We start from the raw sequence: 20,071 nt of genomic DNA on the forward strand, positions 1-20,071 counted from the left end.
GAGATAAAAATCACTCAATTTATTAACTTTACAAGTTCCTATAAAACCGCTAATGCAATTTACAATTGTTATGTGATTTATTCTCAGCTTGTTTACTTTATTGCATTTCCTTATTGCTAGGATAATTTGTTACAGGAGAAAAACTCACTTTATTCGTTGTACCGGTTTCCTTAAAACCATTGACGTAATTTACAATTTTCATGTGATTTATTTTCAGTTTGTTGCATTAGAGAAAAAGACTACGCAAACTTTATTTATTGTACTAGTCTCCATGAATTAACACAACTTACAATTGTCATGTGATTTATTCTCAACTAATTAATTTGTTTTGTCGTACTTCCTTGCTATAATACCTTGTTTTTTGGGAAAACTAGCTAACTTTATTAGCTGTACTGTCTGAACTTCATAAAATCGGTAATGCAATTTAATCTTCGTGTGATCTATTTTCAACTGATTTGCTTTATTGCACTTCATTCCGACGATAATTCTTCTTAAGGCAAAAACAACCGACTTTTATGCTATATACTGATCTTCGTACAATTGCCACGCGGTTTACAAATTTCATGTGATTCATTCTCAATTAATTTTCTTTTTGTTGCATTTCCTTGATATGATAATTCATTTGATGGGGAAAAAATTGAAGAGCTTTATTAACTATAACGGTCTTCATATAACTGCCTACACAATTTACAATTTTTATTTGATTTATGCTTTAGTTGATTGCTTTGTTGCACATACAGTTCATTTTTTTAAAAGGAAAAAGGCATTTGTATTTGATTTAAATTTTTTGGAAAAATAAAATGTTATTTTTAAAGGTAACAATTATTTGTGCAAGTAACATTTACAACTACTTCTATAGCTATGTACATTTTACCAAACATGACTAATGTACAATTATGTGTATGTAGGGGTGAATGTTGTGAGTGTAATGGTTCATGAAGAAATCAATCCTTGTTTATTTGTTCATAATCTAAGCTAAAGCTTAACATAATTGCTTGATTCCAATTTAAAACAATTTGAACATAATCCCAATGTTGATTAAACTCGAAAGCTTATTCACTTAAGATATGTTATACAAATTGCATACGAAGTATTTAATACGATACTTCGTTATATATTTTTGTCATACCAAGTGTTAAATTATCTATTCATAACAAGGATAGGTAAATTTCAAACACAGCTTCCATGTCCAAGCAAAATAATACCTCTTCCGTTCTTTTATTATTGCACCACTTGTCTTTTTAAGAAATTTCACAAATATTACACCATTTCTATTTAAAAAAACAAAATATATGTGTTCACACTATAAGTACCAAATATATCCTTACTTTTAACATTTGATTCTTTACTTTATGTTTACATCACATGGATTTTTCTGTACTTTTACCCTTCTCTCTCTTCATTTTTCCCATTACCAAAAAATGTGTGTCCAACATGTATGGTGCAATAATTAAAAAAACAGAAGAAGTATTATTGAGTCAATAAAAAAAAATGAAAATAATACTTATTGTGGTTTTTGTTGGAACAATCTTTACCAACTCGATAACTCAAACTCAAATTACTCTTAAGTCTTAATAAACCATGCTTGAGCAAGATTTTTAAGCTATAGGCGAATTCAAACTCGTTAAAATTAAGGGACTTTTCTGTTTAACTTAATTTCAGTTCAGTTCCATTCAGTTCACTTCAGTTTTTTTTTCAATAAATTAGAACAACTCCTAAATCAAACTAAACTTAACCATGTTAAGGTTTCACAATAATCGTCCTTAATAAAAAAAAAACCCGATACTATTATTTTAAAATTTATTTTTTTTTGAAGGATATTGTTTTTTTATACACCTTAAATTTTTTATTTTTATTTTTCTCAAAATAGTGGTGAGACAGAAACACATGCACGACATGCAAAGAAATTAAAGCTGTAAAAATTACCGAATTTTTACAGTTACATTTTTTTTGCTGGGCCCCAACTGTTTCTCAACACAGTAATAACTCCTTTTGGCCCAAAAAAATAAAAGTAAAAACTCCTCAAAAAGCCACGTCGCCAATAGAATAATAAAAAAATAAAAAACAATTTCATTTCCCCTTTATTTATTTCCGAAAATAATTTTAATAGTTTCCCCAATTTAATTTTCCTTTTTTCCTTCTTTTTCCTCATCATTATCGTCGTCGTGTCAATCAAAAACCCTAATTCGTTTCGATTCAGTTTCAGCCTCGCAATTTCTCTCTCCTCCCATCTCCAATTTCCCCAATTTTCTCTCTCCTATTTCCGACAATCATCCTCTCAACCTTCTGATCTATCAATCGATCCGTTCATTTCTTGATTTTACATAAATTCCTATCCAGGTTCGTGATTCTTCTTTCTCTCTCTTCGAATTTTCCAGAAAATGTTAATTTTTTGGTTGGAGCTGTAATTTTCGCCCTAATTTTATGATTGAATTGCATTTTGAGCGTCAATTGGGGATTCATTTGTTGTCGGAAGTTGCCGGTGTTGAATTATTGGATGTTGGATTTTCGATCGTTTCGGGGGTTAGGGTTGCGCTGTTGTCGGAATTTCAACTTATTAGATTCGCAAAGTTTTGAGGAATTAGAAATTAAATGTGTTTAGATACTTATATGATAAACTTATTGGTATTGAAATATTTGTTCTCAATTTTTTTTTTCTTTTGAATGAACAAATTAGTTTGATATAATCATGAATCATTTCATATGTCGGTTCAGTTACCTTTTAATTTTTGCAACCGAAATGCTGTTTTTACTTGTATTAAATTTGATAATTCATTAATTTGAATACATTCCATTTCTTCTAATCATATATTTGTTCATATGTTGTATTTGTTGCTTTAGTTTGTTCTAGGAAAAGAACAGGATGTTAAGTTTTGTTGCTGTAATTGAATTGAAAATTCGAGTACGTGTAGCGGAAGTATTCGGAAAATTGACACTCTTTTCTTTGATAGAGTGAATAACAGTCTTCAATTAAGGGTGTTATTGGGGAGTTCTTTTGACTATTTAGTTGGAAGTTCGGGTAATTTACCGATTACGGTGACATGTTTCGGGGATTTCATTAACTTAGAGGCGGCATGATAGTGTATGAAGATGGATTAGCCTTTTATTCCCTTGTGCTAAACCCTGGATTTTTGTTTGGTAATCTCTTCTTTGCCAGCATAGTCTTGTTGAGCTATAGATGACTGACAGAAATGGCTAGCTAATTAGGGCTTGTAACGAGTGAAGGAGCGAAGGAGGAATCTTTAGAGACTAGTGCTTTGTGTTTGTTTTTGGGGAAATGCTTTTGTAGAGCACAATTGCATTTAGGATATATGTTTTGTTTCAAGGTGCAAAGAGCAGGACAGACCAAGATGGGTGAAAGTTTGAAAATTTAGGCTTTTGATGTAGATGTCCAATTGATTGGTTTGTCTTTCTGTTGGCCGTTTATCCATCCCTATGTCCTTTTTCCTCAGTTTCGTTCTTTGATTATTAATATGTGCCTGTGTGGAACCTATGGATGTGGTCGCTTAAGGTAATGATGTTCTGGAGTTTTTTTTTTTTTTTTTTTTTTTTTTTTTTTTTTTTTTTTTCTGGACTTCTAATTAGGCACCTATAATTTGAAAATAAAATATAATCAAACAGTGGATGTGTTCTTGGAGTTTTGCTCATTCTACAGTAGTAGGTTTTGTCAATCTTTATTTAGTTTGTTGTCTCTTTAGAGACAGCTGATAAAAATATTTGCTTAGTGTCTTAGAATTCAGTTGGATGCCACTTTTTAAGAATCGTGATAGTGTAGAAGTCTGAATTTGTGTTTCATGCCGAATAGGAGGTAAAGTATTTTTTGTATATGCATTTCTGAAGTTAAAGTTTGGCTGGAATGTTAAAGTAGTATTTCATCATGGTTTTTAGTAGGAAAACATATGCAGTTTTGGCGGTTTAGAAATTTTATAAGAATTTGATTTTGTGGTTGAGAATAAATTGCTTTGTAAGGGAATTTAACTATAGTAACAATCATTAGGGGTTTGTTACTCAAATTTATATTTTAACTGTTTGTAGAATATGTTTTATGCTAATTTCTGAAGCTGAAGAATTTTAAGAATCGGATTGGTTGTGGTATATTTATATTTTTATGTGGTTTGATAATCCTTTCTTAATTGTACGTGTGCTAATGTTGGAAATTTTAAGGTGTCACCTCTAAAAATTTGAAAGATAGATGTGTGGCTTTGCCTAATAGGATACCATTATTGCAAATTTGATGAATATCTTCTCATCCTTTTCTTTTCAGCCTTGCTCTCAAGTTTTCTGTTGCATCCCATGAAGCCATAATTGATTATTTAAATGGCACCTATCATTGTTGCATAGTTATTGCTGCATGTGATTCAAACTATGTCTTTGAATATATTTTGGGTTATCTTAGTTGTCTTTGCATTAAAATTGTCTCTGCTTTTAATATAAATAAAATTACTTCCTCCAACTCCTGTACTCCCTGATTAGTTTTATATTGAGCATCCCTCCAAGTTTTGCTGTGTTTTGCTATGCTTGCCTTTTCTATAGGATCACATAGCTCACATGAGTCACATCTGTTGAAATGTTCATTTTGGAATGTCTTTGTATTAGTAATGACTTTTGACTTTTTGTTCGTGTATTAGAGCCAAGCCTCTGGTACTTGTGTTAATAATGATACGCAGCCAAGTCTCTTGACCTCTCTGTCTTCTTTTAACCTTTTCAACCCACTTACTCGTATCACTGTTTTTTATGCATTTTAGCCTTTGGTCTCAATTGTGCACATGTTAAGGCATCAAAAATGAAATTGTTATTTTGATGTTTTCAGGATCATAAATCCACCTGTCGTGTCTTTGCAAGATGTCATCGGCTTCCAAATCTAAGTCAAAGGACAAAAAGGCGGGAAAGGAACAAAAGACTCCTTCGAAGTCCTCTGCAGCTGTAAATGGGGGTACTGGAATTCCAGCAAGTGCATATAATCCATTGCTGGGGACATTTCATACTCTTGAGGCATCATCTACATACTTGGCGCCAACACTTCATGCAAATGGTCGTTTCCGTAACATAGATGATTCCGATGATCATAGTGGGAGCACTCATGGAAGTGGAGGTGATTATGATTCTGCTTCCAACAATGACAGCCGGTCTGTGGAGTCAGAAGAACATAACAAAGATAAGGCATCAAATGCCGCGACCAAGCAAGAGGTTATCCCAGGCGCTGATAATGACAAGCGTGAGAAGATACGCCAGAAAAATGAGAGGAAACATCAGCGTCAGAAGGAAAGGCGTGCCCAAGAATTGCATGAACGCTGCAGTGGCTATCTTATGTCCAGAAAACTGGAAGCTCTTGCTCAGCAACTTGTGGCCATGGGATTTTCTCATGAACGGGCAACTATGGCTCTTATTTTAAATGAAGGCCGAGTGGAAGAGGCAGTAGCTTGGCACTTTGAAGGAGGTGAAGATGCTGATAAGCATAAAGATCAAAATATTGATACAGGGAGCAATCTGAAGATTGATATATCTGAAGAGCTTGCTCGGATTGCAGAATTGGAAATAAAGTTCAAATGCTCAAAGCAAGATGTAGAAAGAGCCATAGTGACATGTGAAGGTGATTTAGAGAAGGCTGAAGAGAATTTGAGATCATTAAAACAGGATCAACCAACTGTCTTGCCTAAACCTGAAGAAATTGGGGATCCTCCTACTTTTAGTAATGGTAAGATATCTGTAGCAACAAGTCAGAGCAATGTGAGACTGCTGCAACCAAAACCCAATTCGGCAACTTTGTTACCCCAGAGAAGGGATGAAAAAGATTTTAATTACACTAAAGCTGCAGTTACAGGAGTACCGGCTCCCAAATCGGTGCCTAAAGTTGTTCAGCCCAAATTAGATTGGCCTAGACCTCAGCAAATCGCTACACCGGTTGAGAAAAGGTGGCCTATCGGAGCGGGGTCAAATCCTTCAGTTTCGTATTCTTTGGCACCACCGCTACAGGTTTCACCTCCACCGGCCAAGGCAGAGGCACGGTATACAACTGTTGGTAATGAATATAGGAATCTTCAGCCAGGGTCAATCAGAGAGCCTGTAGTAATGATGCAGCGGCCTCAGTCTGTAAATGTCAAACCCGCCCCTGCAACAAGCATTAGCTCTTCTCCTCCAGGTACAGCGGCTAGTTGGTATCCCACTAATTCGGAGATTTTGAAGCCGAATGGGTTACTGCCTCATAGTACTAGAAGCCTTAGTCCAAACAACTTGACATCGAATCAATTTTATCATCCTGCTCAATTTCAGCAGCAACAGCAGCAACATCAGCATCAACATCAGCATCAAAATCAACATCAACTTCAGCCGTTTATGCCAGGTAGTAGTCCAATGGATAATCCAGGTTCTACACGTAGCAATGCATCGTGGACCAGGATTGGTGGGTCTCCAACCCTTGCTGCTGCTTCTTCCCTGGGGCTTTTTTCCGGGGTGGGTTCAATCTGCTCATCTGGGTCAAATTCTCCGGTGGATTGGAATGCTAGTGGCACAATGCCATCATGTGACTACACTAATATAGATTGGAGCTTGGATCGAAGTTTCGTTCCCTCAAAGCAAAATGGGATGTGGAATGGGTTGGGATCTTTCTCTAGGAGTGGAGCTCACATGTACGATTCAGGAGCTTCTGCCATGAGTATGACTATGAGACCGTCTTCTTCCAATGGGAATGGTGTACCTATTGTTGGGTTGCAGGATGGTGGAGCGGGTATGGCTGATTCATCAACTGCCAGTTCTCGGGAGTGGACATCCCCTTTTGAGGGGAAAGATCTCTTTAGTTTACCTAGACAGTTTGTATCTTCTCCCTCACTGTAGGGTTGTGCTGGGGGAGAAGTATCGTGAATAAAAGTAAACAAAAAGGAAAAAAGAAAAGACCCCCAGAAAATTGTGCTTGAATTTCATATGTTGGTGTTCGTTCTGATGTTGCTCTTTGGTGGTTAATTCTCAGTAAAAGAAAAAATGGCTTCTATATTTTCATTTTATCATATTTGCGTATTGCCCTTAATTTTTTCCTTGACGTGAGTATAGCCATGGTATGTGTTACGGCCTTACGGGTTATCGAAAAAATGTCACCTGAAAACCAATATGTTGCTTAACATACTTCTAATTTCGTCAGTAAAGACTTCCATCTAAAAATATTTGTAATCTCCCTCCATATTGACACATTCTCTCCGGTTAATGTGATAGCTGCGTTAATCACTTCGCTTAGTTGGTCTTCCTTCCGTAACTAAGACCATCGTATCACCGTGTTCCCCTGTGCCCTCTTGAGAATGAAAGCAGATAAGTTGAAACTTTACTCGCAGCTCTTCTTTCCCTCTCCAGTGCTTTCTCATAAGCCATTTCTTGTCTTTCTCAAACAAACACTCTACTCTAGGCATCCAAAACTAAGCCAAATATCAAGTATTGGTTTAATATTAGATTTCTGTACCCATATATCCAATATTGTTGGGTAAACTTCACTTAAATGACTTAGAATTGAGATAGAAATTCATTTGGTAATTACATTGGAATATCATCCATTTACTTGCGGAGAGAAATTGGAAAACTTAAAGGTTTATTAGCATCACATATAGCTAAACCATGCAAAGGAATACTGGAATAGAAACCCAAGATGAGTCGTGTAACACGTATAACGTATCTGTGCTGTACGAATACAATCAATGAACCTTCATCTTATTTACGCAGTAAAACATTATCCGCAGAGCAACACATAACAAATCCTTGTTTCAATATCGCAAAGGGGGGCAACGAGCACATCTTGTGAGAATAGAACAAAAACTGTGTTCTCACAATGGGGGTGGCAAAATAATAGCCCGCGCAGAAAGATGCCATGGTTAAGCAATCGAATAAAATTCCAGGGAAAATGCTGCTGTATTTCTAACAAGCAATTTCTAATTCAACAATCACTATCAACATCCATTACATGACCACCAAAATAAAGATCTTAAATTTCATTACGATAGTGGCTGCTTATTCTGTAAGCATTGAGGCAAAATTCATGTAAACTGAAGGCAATTATCAGTCAAAAGGTTTGATAAACAATAACCATTCGAGTGTTGTCAAGGCCTGACATTTACAGAAGTTCCTCAATCTCTAAAACTTCTTTGACTTTCCATTAAATCCTTCCAAACCCAGCTACTGCAGAATTCCACCGCAGAGCAGGTGTTTACTTCTTAGGTGCCTCTGGTGTCATCTCCCCAAGATTGAGCAGAAGATCATCTGAACTCAACATCACCTTGTTTGATGAATTAGAGATTATATGGGCAATTTCCCTGGCAGCTTCGATTCTCCTCAAAGTAATGAAAGCTGGGTTGTTGGCAATAGCTTGACCAATAAGTTGAGCACTCTTGGCTTCTCCCTGGCAACCAAACACGAGAGAAGTAGACATATTAACATCAAAAAAACCCAGGAGAGCCTAATTTAAAAAATACACCATTCAACAAGAAAGACTTTAAATGCTACTCCTACGCATCTACTGAATCAGGCCAGCTGAGATCAACTTGGAAGAGTCTCAAGTTGCTGTTGGACAAAAAGGAACTACACAATTAAACAATTAAACAAGAGGCTCAGCATATTTGACATGTTGAACGGTGTATTTCAGAATTTTCAAAGGCCACTCCAGATTTTAGACACAAAACAGTGAACACTGCCAGATTAATGCTAAACACACAAAGGAACACTTTAATTTTTGGACAGCTTTTGCAATTTGTAAGCAAATATAGCTCTTACCTGTGCTCTGATGATAGCACTTTTCTTATCTTGCTCAGCCTTTTCCACAATGAACTTGGCTCTTTCAGCTTCTTGTGCAGCTACCTGCTTAGCTTCAATTGCAGCAGTGAACTCTCTACCAAAGTTAAGAGTGGTGATAGACACATCATCCAATGCAATGTTGAAGTTTGCAGCTCTTTCTGTCAATATTTTTCGAATTTCCCTACTAACAGCCTGAAAAATGATTAAAAAAACACACACTTAAATCTACATAACTTGTTACTCATCTTCCTTACAATTTAGTTGAGAGCTTGTGTGATAGTTTTGAAGCCATTCATTAATCAATGTTACCTTCATATAATATAGCAAAATCCTTGAAAACACAAATAGTTTTATACAAATGGATATTTATCAACTCAATAAATAGGAAATAAGGAATTACCTCACGTTGAGTAAGTAGCTGACTTGCGTTGTATTGGGCAACCACGGATTTCAGGGTCTCATGGACTATGGATGGCAAGACTCTTTCACTGTAGTTTTCACCAAGTGTACGGTAAATTGTAGGCAAAGTGTCTGGTAAAGGACGAGTAAGAACTCGAAGACCAATCTTGACCTGAAATCCACAATTATGTAGTTCAGCTAACACACGGTTATGAAGTACTCAATACAACTACATGGTACAGAGGGAGTAAGAACTCTGAAACAATGCAGAGCTTGATGTACGAGAACTAATGAATTAGCAGAGATGCGTACAAACTATGCAAAATGATAGCAATTTTTGGCACTTCTACTTTGTGCATATATCATGTGAAAGCTATAACTTGAAAGCACAATGTTTCTTTTCTGTCTGCTTATACGTTTCTACTTGAACGGTGTAGGTGGCGCAAAAGATGATCAGAAAAGTAGAAGAATGTTTGCTACAGCTATAAAAAGGTTCCTTGGGGCAAACAAGATTATTCTCTAGCAAGATAGAAATCCTCTTTCTAGCTCATGAAAAATTTAAAATGTGACAGATGTAGATTATTGACATTGATAAACATGAGTGTGGGAAGCAACTTGGTTTACTCTTGTGACGCAAGCAATTAGGAAGAACATTATTCTTTACACCAAACGACTTGTCACTGAATCCAATACCCCTCAAATTTTTATGTGACTCAAGGTAGGCCCTACTTACAGGAGTGACCATATATTAAAGATAAATCAGAGTATAGCAATTATACATCAACATGGATGGAAAGTGGACATCTATAGCCAAGAAATACACACATACATGCCCACACATGTCCATAAAGAAAAATGGAAAATAATAAGATACTATCAAGCAAATGTCCATGCATATATATCATAGGCATACCACAAATAGTTCCATTAACACACACTAGTAAATAAAGCATCAACTCACCATTTGGAGATCGCGACTTCCAGATGTACTTTCTACTAGGTGAGGTCGTGCACGAACATCATAAATGATTGGTCTTTCAAGCCATGGAATCATGAGATGTGTTCCTTCAGGGTAAACCTATTTGGGGGGAAAAAAAATCTATCAAATATTCAACAAATTCACAAATCTGGAAAAAGCAGTTTTCTAGGAAAAGTATATTAGCAATATTTTTTTAACATTGCACACTATTAATCATGCATATGAAATGGAATTGCTTCCCTTGTCACTCACAAAGGTATTATATGATTATGTGTACCAAAAAACTTCAAGTCATAACCCATTTTTTTCTCAAGCAGACATAAGTTTCTCACTACAGGTGTCATGCAAGACTGCAAGACATAACAAAATAAATATTATGAATATAATATATAATTTTTGAAATCTATCAAGAAAAATAAGGCCCAGAATTCACATAAATAAGAACTGTGCCGTGATACAATTAACTGCAAAGAATAAGATACCATGTTTTAGAGGTATACAATCGAAACAGTACAATTAGTATACAGTATCAACTGAATCTGGAATATAAGAATATACAATTAAAGCAATGCTGATTTCATTATTAACCTTGTTCTTGATACCAGAGATGCGGTTGAAGACAATAGCACGATGACCACCTTCAACATTGTACATACTATGAGTGATTCCATAGAGTCCAAGGCCAATAGCTCCGACAACTCCGACCTTAATTAGAGCAGATGCTGCACCACCACCGCTAGGCATCTTTGGAACCTTAACATTTTGGAAATTCATATTTCAACCTGAAATTATTCATAACCCATGCCCCAAACAAAGATTAGAGATAATCATTACAAAAGCGTCAACTAGCTCAAATAATGATTCTTAGTTGCATCAATTACACTCTGTATAAGCAGTAAAGTAGCTGACCATAAACACAAAACCAGAGCACCAAATTACACAGAATAGGGCCATTTCACACCCTGACATAACAAGCACAAACCCATCTATCGTACACAAAACCCGAGCACCAAATTACACAGAATAGGGCCATTTCACACCCTGACATAACAAGCACAAACACATCTATTGTACACAAACCCCGAGAACCAAATTACACAGAATAGGGCCATTTAATACCCTGACATAACAAGCACAAACCCATCTATCTTATCGTATGAATTAAACCTATAGGATCAAAGTTACCATCTTCCAAATACAATAATAGCTAAAGATGAAAATACCCAGTAACCTCAAACCTAAAGAACATCAAATTCCATTGTTGCACCGATAACGATTTGTCTGAGCAATTCTCCTACTTAGTTGATTGTAAATACTATACAATATCATCAAAATGCACAAATGAGGTTCAATCTCCATTTCGCACCTCACTTTGAAAACACAAAACCCCAACAAAGATATTGTATAAACAAAAGCCTGCAACACATTAGCTACAAAAACCCCCAGAAAAAGTTAGCTACAACCCAAGAAAAATAAGCAACAAAAACCCCAGAAAAATTAGCTAAAACCCCAGAAAAATCAGCTACAACCCCAGAAAAATTAGCAACAAAAACCCCAGAAAGACTAAACATTTCAGACCTAAATCGATTAAACAAGCATAACTGTGAGCAAAATAATCGAGAATTGACAAATTGGGAGTTGAAATCAGAACAAAATGATATGAAAAAGAGAGAGAAAGGGGAAGAGAGAAATTACTTGGATGGCGCCTGCGATTGAATGAGAGAGAAAAGAGAGATGTGGGCGAGTGGGTAGCCTGTAATCGAGGTTTAGGGTTTTACAAGGCTAGATCGTAATGTAATGTTAATGACCTTAATGTACCTACTCGCTTCTATTTTTTATTTTTCCTTTTTAGTTTTCTTTTCCAACAAGATACACTCCACAATGCAATATTTGCATGATTGTATCTCTTAAATTTTATTCAATTATTAAACAATGATGTTAATGAAATATTAAATTAATAGTAATAATAATAATCGTCAAAAATTGTTATAATAATAATAATATTAATAATAATAATAATAATAATAATAATATGGGTGTCAACTAACTTACTATACAAAATTACAAATAGTTACTATATTTAAATAGGGTGATGATAAAAAAAATAAAATTAAAAAATGATATTGAATCTTGTTTATGTATATATAAGAAAAATTACTGATAATATATAATGACCATAATAAAAAAATATATATATCGTAATAAAGTTGAAGCTTTTTAAGAAGTCTTAGGGATGATTAATGGGTGTTGCGTCTCACATTTACTCATACCCACAACCCACCCCTACTATTAAAGAGTTACACCTAATTGAAATTATTTAATTTTTTTTTTTAGAAAACACATTAATGGTTGTGAATACAAAGTACTCCATAAAGATTAGACAAATTGATGGATATTAAGAGTATTGGTAGGTTGAGGCGAACATAATTTCAAATCCATAGCCTACCCATCGCCTATGGCGAGTATGACTTTTGATATTCATACCCATTAATCATCAAAATTATACCCATACCCAATTCCATTTGAAATTTAGGGTGAAACTCGCAAAATTATATCCATCTGCAATCTCTAAGAGGTATACCGTATACACCTGTTGTTGGTGATTAATGAGTACTCATAATGTTCAAGATATTCTAAATTGCCTAATTAGAGAGGGTAAAATAACAATGAGAAATACAAGTTTATCTTTGTTAGTGTAATTTTTGCGGTTAAAATGGGTAAAATCGCTATTTGAGGTAGTGACTTTTACTCCGTGATAAATTGTTGTTCTTCCAGAGTTTAAATGGGACGACCTCCATAACAATTGATATGTAAATTGAGCTTGTATTTAATCCATGAACTCTTTGAACTCACTATCCATAATACAAAGTAATACTTCCAATAATTAGCAATTAAAACTTACTTCATTAGACCAAATGTACCATGATGGAATAATGCAAAGATAGCAAAACCAAGAAAGTAAAACGAACATCTACTGATCTACTTGCTGATAACGTGGACCCTTACAATGCTCACAATTCGTACAACATGAACCAACTACAACTTTATTGCAAAAATGAAAAATTTCATGTCTTTACTTGATTGATGAAAGAAAAATGGCGTTGCTTAACACTTCATTCTTCAACCCCAAAACCCGCCAAATTCTGTTTCACCATCATCTTCATCAAGTTAAACCCTTAAATTCTGTTCAATTTCCTCAATTTCCCAATACCCATTTGTCTAATCACCTCAGAAATCCCAGCTTAAGATGTTTCTCTCAAAAACAAAGCCAACCCACCCAAAAATCACTCAAAGAGGAAGAAGAAGATTTGGGAAAAGAAGTTGAAAAGAATGAATTTGAGAGGTTGTTCTCAAATCTTAATCAAGCCACTTTGAAGCATGAACCTGGTTAGAAATTTAGCTTATTTTTTGCCCATTTTGCTTGAAATTTTAATTAATTAAATTCTTATTTTTGAAGTTTGATTGTTTTCTTGATCAATGATCATTCCTTTCTTAAATTCTGTTGGCAGGTAGCCTTAGCAGTTCAATCTTCCTTGTGGCAGGAACTACGGTATCCCCACCTCCTAATTTAGCTTAGTGCATAAAATTTGAGTGTTTGAGTGTACATTATTGATTTCTGGATTATATTATATGTGCCCATCTCCTAGTTAGGGGGATAAATTAATGTATGTAAAAGCAGTAAAGCACTATGTTACGCGCCTAGAAGAAATATATTGTGTTACTTGTTTTGAGTTATGGCTTTGGTTAAGTGTGTGTGTGTGGTTCAGTGGTTGGGAGGAGGTCTGATAACTGATGCTCCTTTCAAACTAAAGGTGCCTAAAAATTATGATGATGATAATATAGAAGCTTTTGAGTGCATTGTGCTTACATACATTGATAGTGGGACTTTAATTGCCTTATACTATATTGCTTTTACATGTTCAATTGTTTCTTTTTATGGTGTATATATATCTTCAACTATTACATGGACTTCATATGATTAGTTGATTACTCAATTTTACCGAGTTTCCCTTGCTGTTTTGTTTAACTCATTTTTTTTGTTTTCCGAGAACTTTACAGATTGGTGCAGGGATTTTAGCAATTCCTGCTGTGACACAAGAATCAGGGTTTCTTGCCTCTGCGGTGGCGTGCATTGGTTGTTGGGTATACATGGTGGGGATTTGCAGCGGATTTGTTAATTTGATTGTCATGGTTGAATAGTGATCATGTACTGATGCACTGGTGGATGGTCTAAACAATATTTTTGAACATTTGCAGGTTGCAACTGGCTTACTAATTGCTGAAGTTAATGTAAATACGATGTGCGAGTTGGGTTCTGGGGGTGTCTCTCTGGTAATTCATGCCCTATCATTATCTTCAGGATTGTTAATATTTTGAATGGACAAGAAAATACAGCTCCCTTACTACTTTGAGAAACCCAAATCAGGCCATGAATGAATTAGTTCCATTTAATTTGCAAGTTTCATTTCACTCCTTCTTGTGATTATGCAACACTATCATATCATCATAGTGATCAAAACACGTATCGTGTCTTTTTCTTTTTGGAGCCTTGAGTTGGATTTTGCTTAGAACATATGCAAGTGCATTAGTAAAAGGAATGTTTGATTTTGTGGTTTTTAGGAATGTCATGCATCATTTGTTCATTACAACAACTACCAAGTATCACTATCATTCTTTGAACATCTTTAATCAGTATGTGACCTATATGTCGCTTTATCCTTCTTTCAAAATTGTGACCAATGTTTCTTTACTCATATGCAATGATTGATGGTGTAATTTTTAAACTGCTGACTTTCGTTTTTTTGAAGAGATGAATGTTGCCTGTGTCTTTCTTATGCAGACATATTATTAATTGGAAATTGTTTTCAGGTGTCAATGGCAAAGAGAACGGTAGGTTCAGTGGGAGTCCAAGTTGCTTGGTAAGACATTTTGTTTGAATTATGATTATGTACATAAGAAACTTCTAGTGTCTCCTACATCTGAAGATTTAAGAAGAGTATAATTTTCTACTTACTTTTGTCTAGGATCTTAACATTTGACTTGTTAGAAGTAGTTTACAAGGACTATATTGCCCCTTGTAAATCCTTGAACCTTAAAGTTAAACTGATTTATGTTACTTCAACTTCAGAATGCACATCTCATTTAACTTAAATAGTTGGATGGGTGGTATAAGCAGAGCCTTCACAAAGATAGTGGTTCAGCTTAGCCCTAGAAAATAAGGGTAGGTTACAAGAGTCTATCCTCATTACATTACTATGCAGTGATCTATAGACAGTTAAGGCCAAGTGAAAGAGTAACTGTTAAAGAACCAGTAACCCTCATACTACAAGTGCTTGTTTGTTGGGGTGTCTGGCATAGAAAAATAAAATAAAACTCTGGCTTATTGGAGAAGATGTATTTGAAAAAGGAACACATTAGGGTGGGATAAACTTCCATGTGTCTGAGCAATTGATTTTGGTTGTATATCCAGCATGGCAGTTTTTAATTGAGTTGCATATTGCATTAGCTTGTCTTGAGAATTCTTAAAATATTCTAACTAAATCTTGCAGCAAACATTTCTTCTTTTACTTTTTTGTGCATTACAGAACATGAATTTTAAATTCATTACCTAACGCATTTTGCTTGATGAATCTATTGAGGATAGTTGTTCGTATATTAACTAACGACTGTGTTTCCTTGTACTGCAGCTGGTCATACATTTTTATACATTATGCTCTCCTTGTTGCCTACATTGCACGGTCGTCAGATATATTGACAAATTACCTTGGAATTCCACTGTATGAGCTATGCTTCAAGCAATCTCCTTTCCTTTGAATTTGGTAAAGCATAAGTGCATCTATTGTTGGTATTAGTTATTTTCTTAGTGCTCATACGCAATTGAAATAATAGTGATATAGTCATTCTCCATGTGTGAATATTTAGCTTCTAGTTTGCGTTGGATTTATTCTGAGTATACATAAATGATTTAGCCCTGTGTTTCCGTGTCCTATAAAAAGGTTAGAAGTGTCAGGTAAGCTTGGGTGGTGTATTTTACCCGTAGGCATATCCTGGATTAGAAAATAGAAACGACACTCATGGGTAGAGTTGACATAGCTGACTTTAAGGCATCGATATGCAAGTCTCTCAGCTTGTAGTTGATGAAGTATTTGAGCCTTCTGTAATTCTTGACTTGGTCTGGACTTATTGTGTATCACTGTATCTGTATTTTATAATTACCTTTTGAATTGAATTAGCCACTGTAGCTGTGCTCATGGTTAATGGTTGCAAGTTGTAACACAATTTAAACTCATTCATTTTATGCAGTGGGTCTAGTGTAAAGATTTTGATGAATTTAATTGTTATGACAGATGGGAAAGTGCAGCATTGTTTTCACTGGCTTTTGGAGGATTATGTTACTTTGGAAGGTATGTGTACGCCTTTTGCTCAATATTATTGTGATAGAACTATTTGGGTATGCTCTTTTTTTTACTCCCTCTGTCCTGTAACTCATCCTTTTTGAAAGGAATTTAAGGATATTGAAAATCAGAAACTGTAATAGAAAAAAAATGTGAGTGGGGTATGTGGGCCCAAAATATGTTCTTTTGAAGATGAACCTTTACTCAGGAATGGAAGAAAAATATTTTCCATGATCAACCAGCTCTGGTTTTTTTCATTTCCCTTTTGCCATGTGCTTACTTATTTAGTTCACTGAAGAGTGAAGATGGTCCTTCATGTTTTAGTGAGATGATAGTTATTTATTTCTTGTATCATTAATTCATCTTCTTTCTTGAATGCTGCATCATAAAATTTGAGTCATTGATTTTGAAACATAGTGACAGAGTGGCACTCATAACTCTATTTCTCTGTTACTCGTATTTCATAAGCTTATCGCTTGAGTTTGTTCTACCAAGATGAAATTTGTTTTTACTTTTATCCTGCAGCCAACGTTTCATTGGTGCTGTTAATGGACTGTTAGTGTTGGGGATCATTACTGCATTTACAGCTTTAGTGGTGAGACATCCTCTTTATGAGCTGAGTGGCCCTTCTCCCATTGCCCCTCTTCTTTCTTTATCTATTTAAGTTTATTCTTTTTATTATGAAATGTGTTAGAGCTGCTTCATATTGGCCATGTTTATACTAGGCGGAACCATGATTTTTTGTGCTTAAGACCAGATTTTCACTTCACTTTTTTTAATAGAATATGATTTCGTTATCTCCAGGTCGTTGCTAGTGCAGACCTACATCTTGATGCTCTTTTGAAGGCCAATTTTGAAGCTGTGCCTTCAAGTATACCTGTCATAGCACTTGCTTATGTCTATCATGTAAGTAAGCTAATCCCTATGCCCCTTAAAGTGTGTCTCCTGTCTCGTTCTTTTTTTCTTGTCTAACTTCACCAATCAATCATTAATTATTTTCAATGTATAATTGAAATAATATTAATTGAAGGTAAATCTTGATACAAATCTCACAATTTGTTTTAGCTCATTAATTTTGTTTATGAAGCATGTCTTTTCTTTGGTTTGTTCAGAACGTGGTGCCTGTCCTTTGCACAAACTTGGAGGGTGATCTGTCAAAAGTAAGGTGAATCTTTGATTAGCATTGTCATCATTGCTGCATTTCATTATTTTAGGACAAATTGTGAAGTACATTTATTTGCATTGTGATGTTATCCAAGACCAAATGCTAGAGTCAATATAGACAAAGAAATGGTTAAACTCGATAGTATTCCTCCATCCATAATTAGCATTGTTATGCTGTTCCAACCATTCTTAATCCCGGAAATGACTTTCTTTTTACAGAAAAAAAACCTTCATAATAACCGGACCATTCCTATCCTCTCTTCATCATTGGCACATTAAGAAATGTTATCATAAAGGTTATTGCACCAATTGTATGTTTTAACATATTGTTGATCAAAGACAGGTAATGATCTAATCCTCTTGCATGGTACTGAAGTGAACATACTTTGTCATGGTTTACATATAAGCAGCATAATCTGATACTCCAGCTTGCCATATGATTTTATGACAACTTAAGCTCTTGTTTCTGGTATATTATGAGTATATCTGTTCTCTTGCAGGACAGCAGTTGTCGTAGGAACCGCTATTCCCCTGCTTCTATTTCTTGTTTGGAATGGTGTAATTCTTGGTACCTTCACTAATCTAGATTCAGATGTTGGGAAGATTCTTGATCCATTACAAGAACTGAGATCAAGCAATGGAGTTGTTGGGGTAATTGTATTTTGAATTTTCTTTATAGTTTTGGTGTTGTTGACTCAGTGGAAGCAGATTGACCAATTCTACACATTGCTTCTGTTTTTGGAAATTTATGCAATGCAGCCAATAGTCGATACCTTTTCAATTTTTGCTATTGGGACATCATACATTGGATTTGTTCTGGGACTTGCCGACTTTTTAGCTGATTGTAAGCACTTCTCCTTTTCCTGCTATAGAATTGTTTATGATACTTGCATTGTTGTTATGGCTGTATTATATAATTCGCATTGGCTGAAGATTTTTATTTTGCAAATTAAGATTTTTGTGAAAAAGTTCTAACAGTTTCAAGAAACTTGTAATTATATTGGTTTTGGCTTCATTTACTCTGGCACATGTTTTGAAAAACAATTCTTCTGCTCTTGTGAAAGAAAGTGCAAATTTTAGAAAATTACGTTCCAATTGATTGAAGTATAAATAGTTGATATCTTATGCATCTTTTGATTGGTACCTAATTGAAGACTGAGGTTTCCCAACCATTATTGCAGTGCTGAAACTCCCTGCTGGTCAAAGCAAACCACTTCCATATCTGATTACTTTGCTCCCACCATTGGTGCTTGCACTGTTAGACCCCGAAATTTTTTTCAAGGCTTTGGATTTTGCTGGAACGTATGGTGGTAAGCATATGTCTTGCGTCTTTCAGTTGACTGATTACGTAAATTCTAGTAGGATTACTCCTGCCATCTCTAGACAATAAGCCGCATTTGTTTAGGGTAGCATTTTTAACAAACTGCTTATTAATACCATAACCATTCACTATGCAAAGTTTTAAGTCGCCTTCCCATTGTTGCCTTTGGAATTCTACTATTCTAGTCAAGGGTGTCGTTAAAGGTAATATGGGAGAAGTATAATAGGAGGATACATTTCTATTATACTACGAAGTATATTTGAATTCTTTGCTTATATTTTTAGGACGGTCTTGAATAGAATAGTGGCTTATTATCTAGGGATGAACGGTGTATGTGTCTAGTAGTTAACAGTTTCTGTAATCTTGCAGTATTGGTGCTTTTCGGAATTCTTCCTGCAGCAATGTCTTGGTCAGACCGATACTTGACTTCACCAGAGCTCCCAAAAGTGCCCCAGCAGGTTCCCGGAGGAAAGGTTACTCTTTCCCTAGTGATGGGTGGCGCTGCATGGGTCATTTCATCAGAAATACTCAAGACTTTCAATCACTCTTGAGAAGATTGTGACATGCTCCAATAAAAGAAGGCGACAACAGAAATTGAAACAAAAAGCTTTGAGACTTTAGGCTAGAATAACAAGAAGCTGTTTGAAGTAGAGCATTTAAGAACAAACGATCCGATCCTTGGATATTAAGAACTCTGCGTGTATGACAGTAAAAGTGCACATACTAAACCTTCATCAAGATCTACATGTAAGTAACTAATATTACTAAGTATACCATTATACTCCATAATGATCTCTTTGAGCTTGTAATATTTTGTTCATCTCTTTGAGCTTGTAATATTTTGTTCATCTCTTTGAGCTTGTAATATTTTGTTCATCTCTTTGAGCTTTATTGATCAAGGTTAATATTTTGTTTATCTCTTTGAGCTTGTTATGCTGATGCACATTGTTTCATTTCAACGTCACGGTGGATATATTTGATGTAAACTACTGTTCACATTTACCTTAATTTAACTAAATTGATATTATTTTTATTGAACTGAAATTA

At 35.1% G+C, this 20,071-nt stretch overlaps 3 protein-coding genes across 3 annotated transcripts; 2 read left to right on the forward strand and 1 right to left on the reverse strand.

Moving 5' to 3' along the window:
- The first annotated feature begins 1,823 nt into the window (after window positions 1-1,823).
- On the forward strand, window positions 1,824-6,998 carry LOC110701018. The gene is made up of 2 exons (XM_021878597.1): window positions 1,824-2,340; window positions 4,811-6,998. The coding sequence occupies exon 2, from the start codon at window positions 4,843-4,845 to the stop codon at window positions 6,829-6,831; it is 1,989 nt and encodes a 662-aa protein (XP_021734289.1). The 5' UTR covers window positions 1,824-2,340; window positions 4,811-4,842; the 3' UTR covers window positions 6,832-6,998.
- An 870-nt stretch (window positions 6,999-7,868) lies between these two features.
- Window positions 7,869-11,985, reverse strand: LOC110701019 (prohibitin-1, mitochondrial-like). The gene is made up of 6 exons (XM_021878598.1): window positions 11,840-11,985; window positions 10,733-10,926; window positions 10,127-10,243; window positions 9,167-9,337; window positions 8,746-8,958; window positions 7,869-8,374 (listed from the first exon to the last, which is right to left on the reverse strand). The coding sequence occupies exons 2-6, from the start codon at window positions 10,916-10,918 to the stop codon at window positions 8,183-8,185; spliced, it is 879 nt and encodes a 292-aa protein (XP_021734290.1). The 5' UTR covers window positions 10,919-10,926; window positions 11,840-11,985; the 3' UTR covers window positions 7,869-8,182.
- Window positions 11,986-13,133: 1,148 nt separating this feature from the next.
- LOC110701020 (tyrosine-specific transport protein-like) lies at window positions 13,134-19,915 on the forward strand. The gene is made up of 14 exons (XM_021878599.1): window positions 13,134-13,531; window positions 13,654-13,694; window positions 14,204-14,296; window positions 14,402-14,476; window positions 15,014-15,063; window positions 15,832-15,921; window positions 16,492-16,548; window positions 17,065-17,134; window positions 17,344-17,445; window positions 17,652-17,704; window positions 18,204-18,354; window positions 18,463-18,547; window positions 18,885-19,013; window positions 19,394-19,915. The coding sequence occupies exons 1-14, from the start codon at window positions 13,240-13,242 to the stop codon at window positions 19,573-19,575; spliced, it is 1,470 nt and encodes a 489-aa protein (XP_021734291.1). The 5' UTR covers window positions 13,134-13,239; the 3' UTR covers window positions 19,576-19,915.
- The last annotated feature ends 156 nt before the right edge of the window (window positions 19,916-20,071 follow it).

The sequence above is a fragment of the Chenopodium quinoa genome, unplaced genomic scaffold (genome assembly GCF_001683475.1).
Source record: "Chenopodium quinoa cultivar QQ74 unplaced genomic scaffold, ASM168347v1, whole genome shotgun sequence".
In the NCBI taxonomy this organism is placed as follows: Eukaryota; Viridiplantae; Streptophyta; class Magnoliopsida; order Caryophyllales; family Amaranthaceae; genus Chenopodium; species Chenopodium quinoa.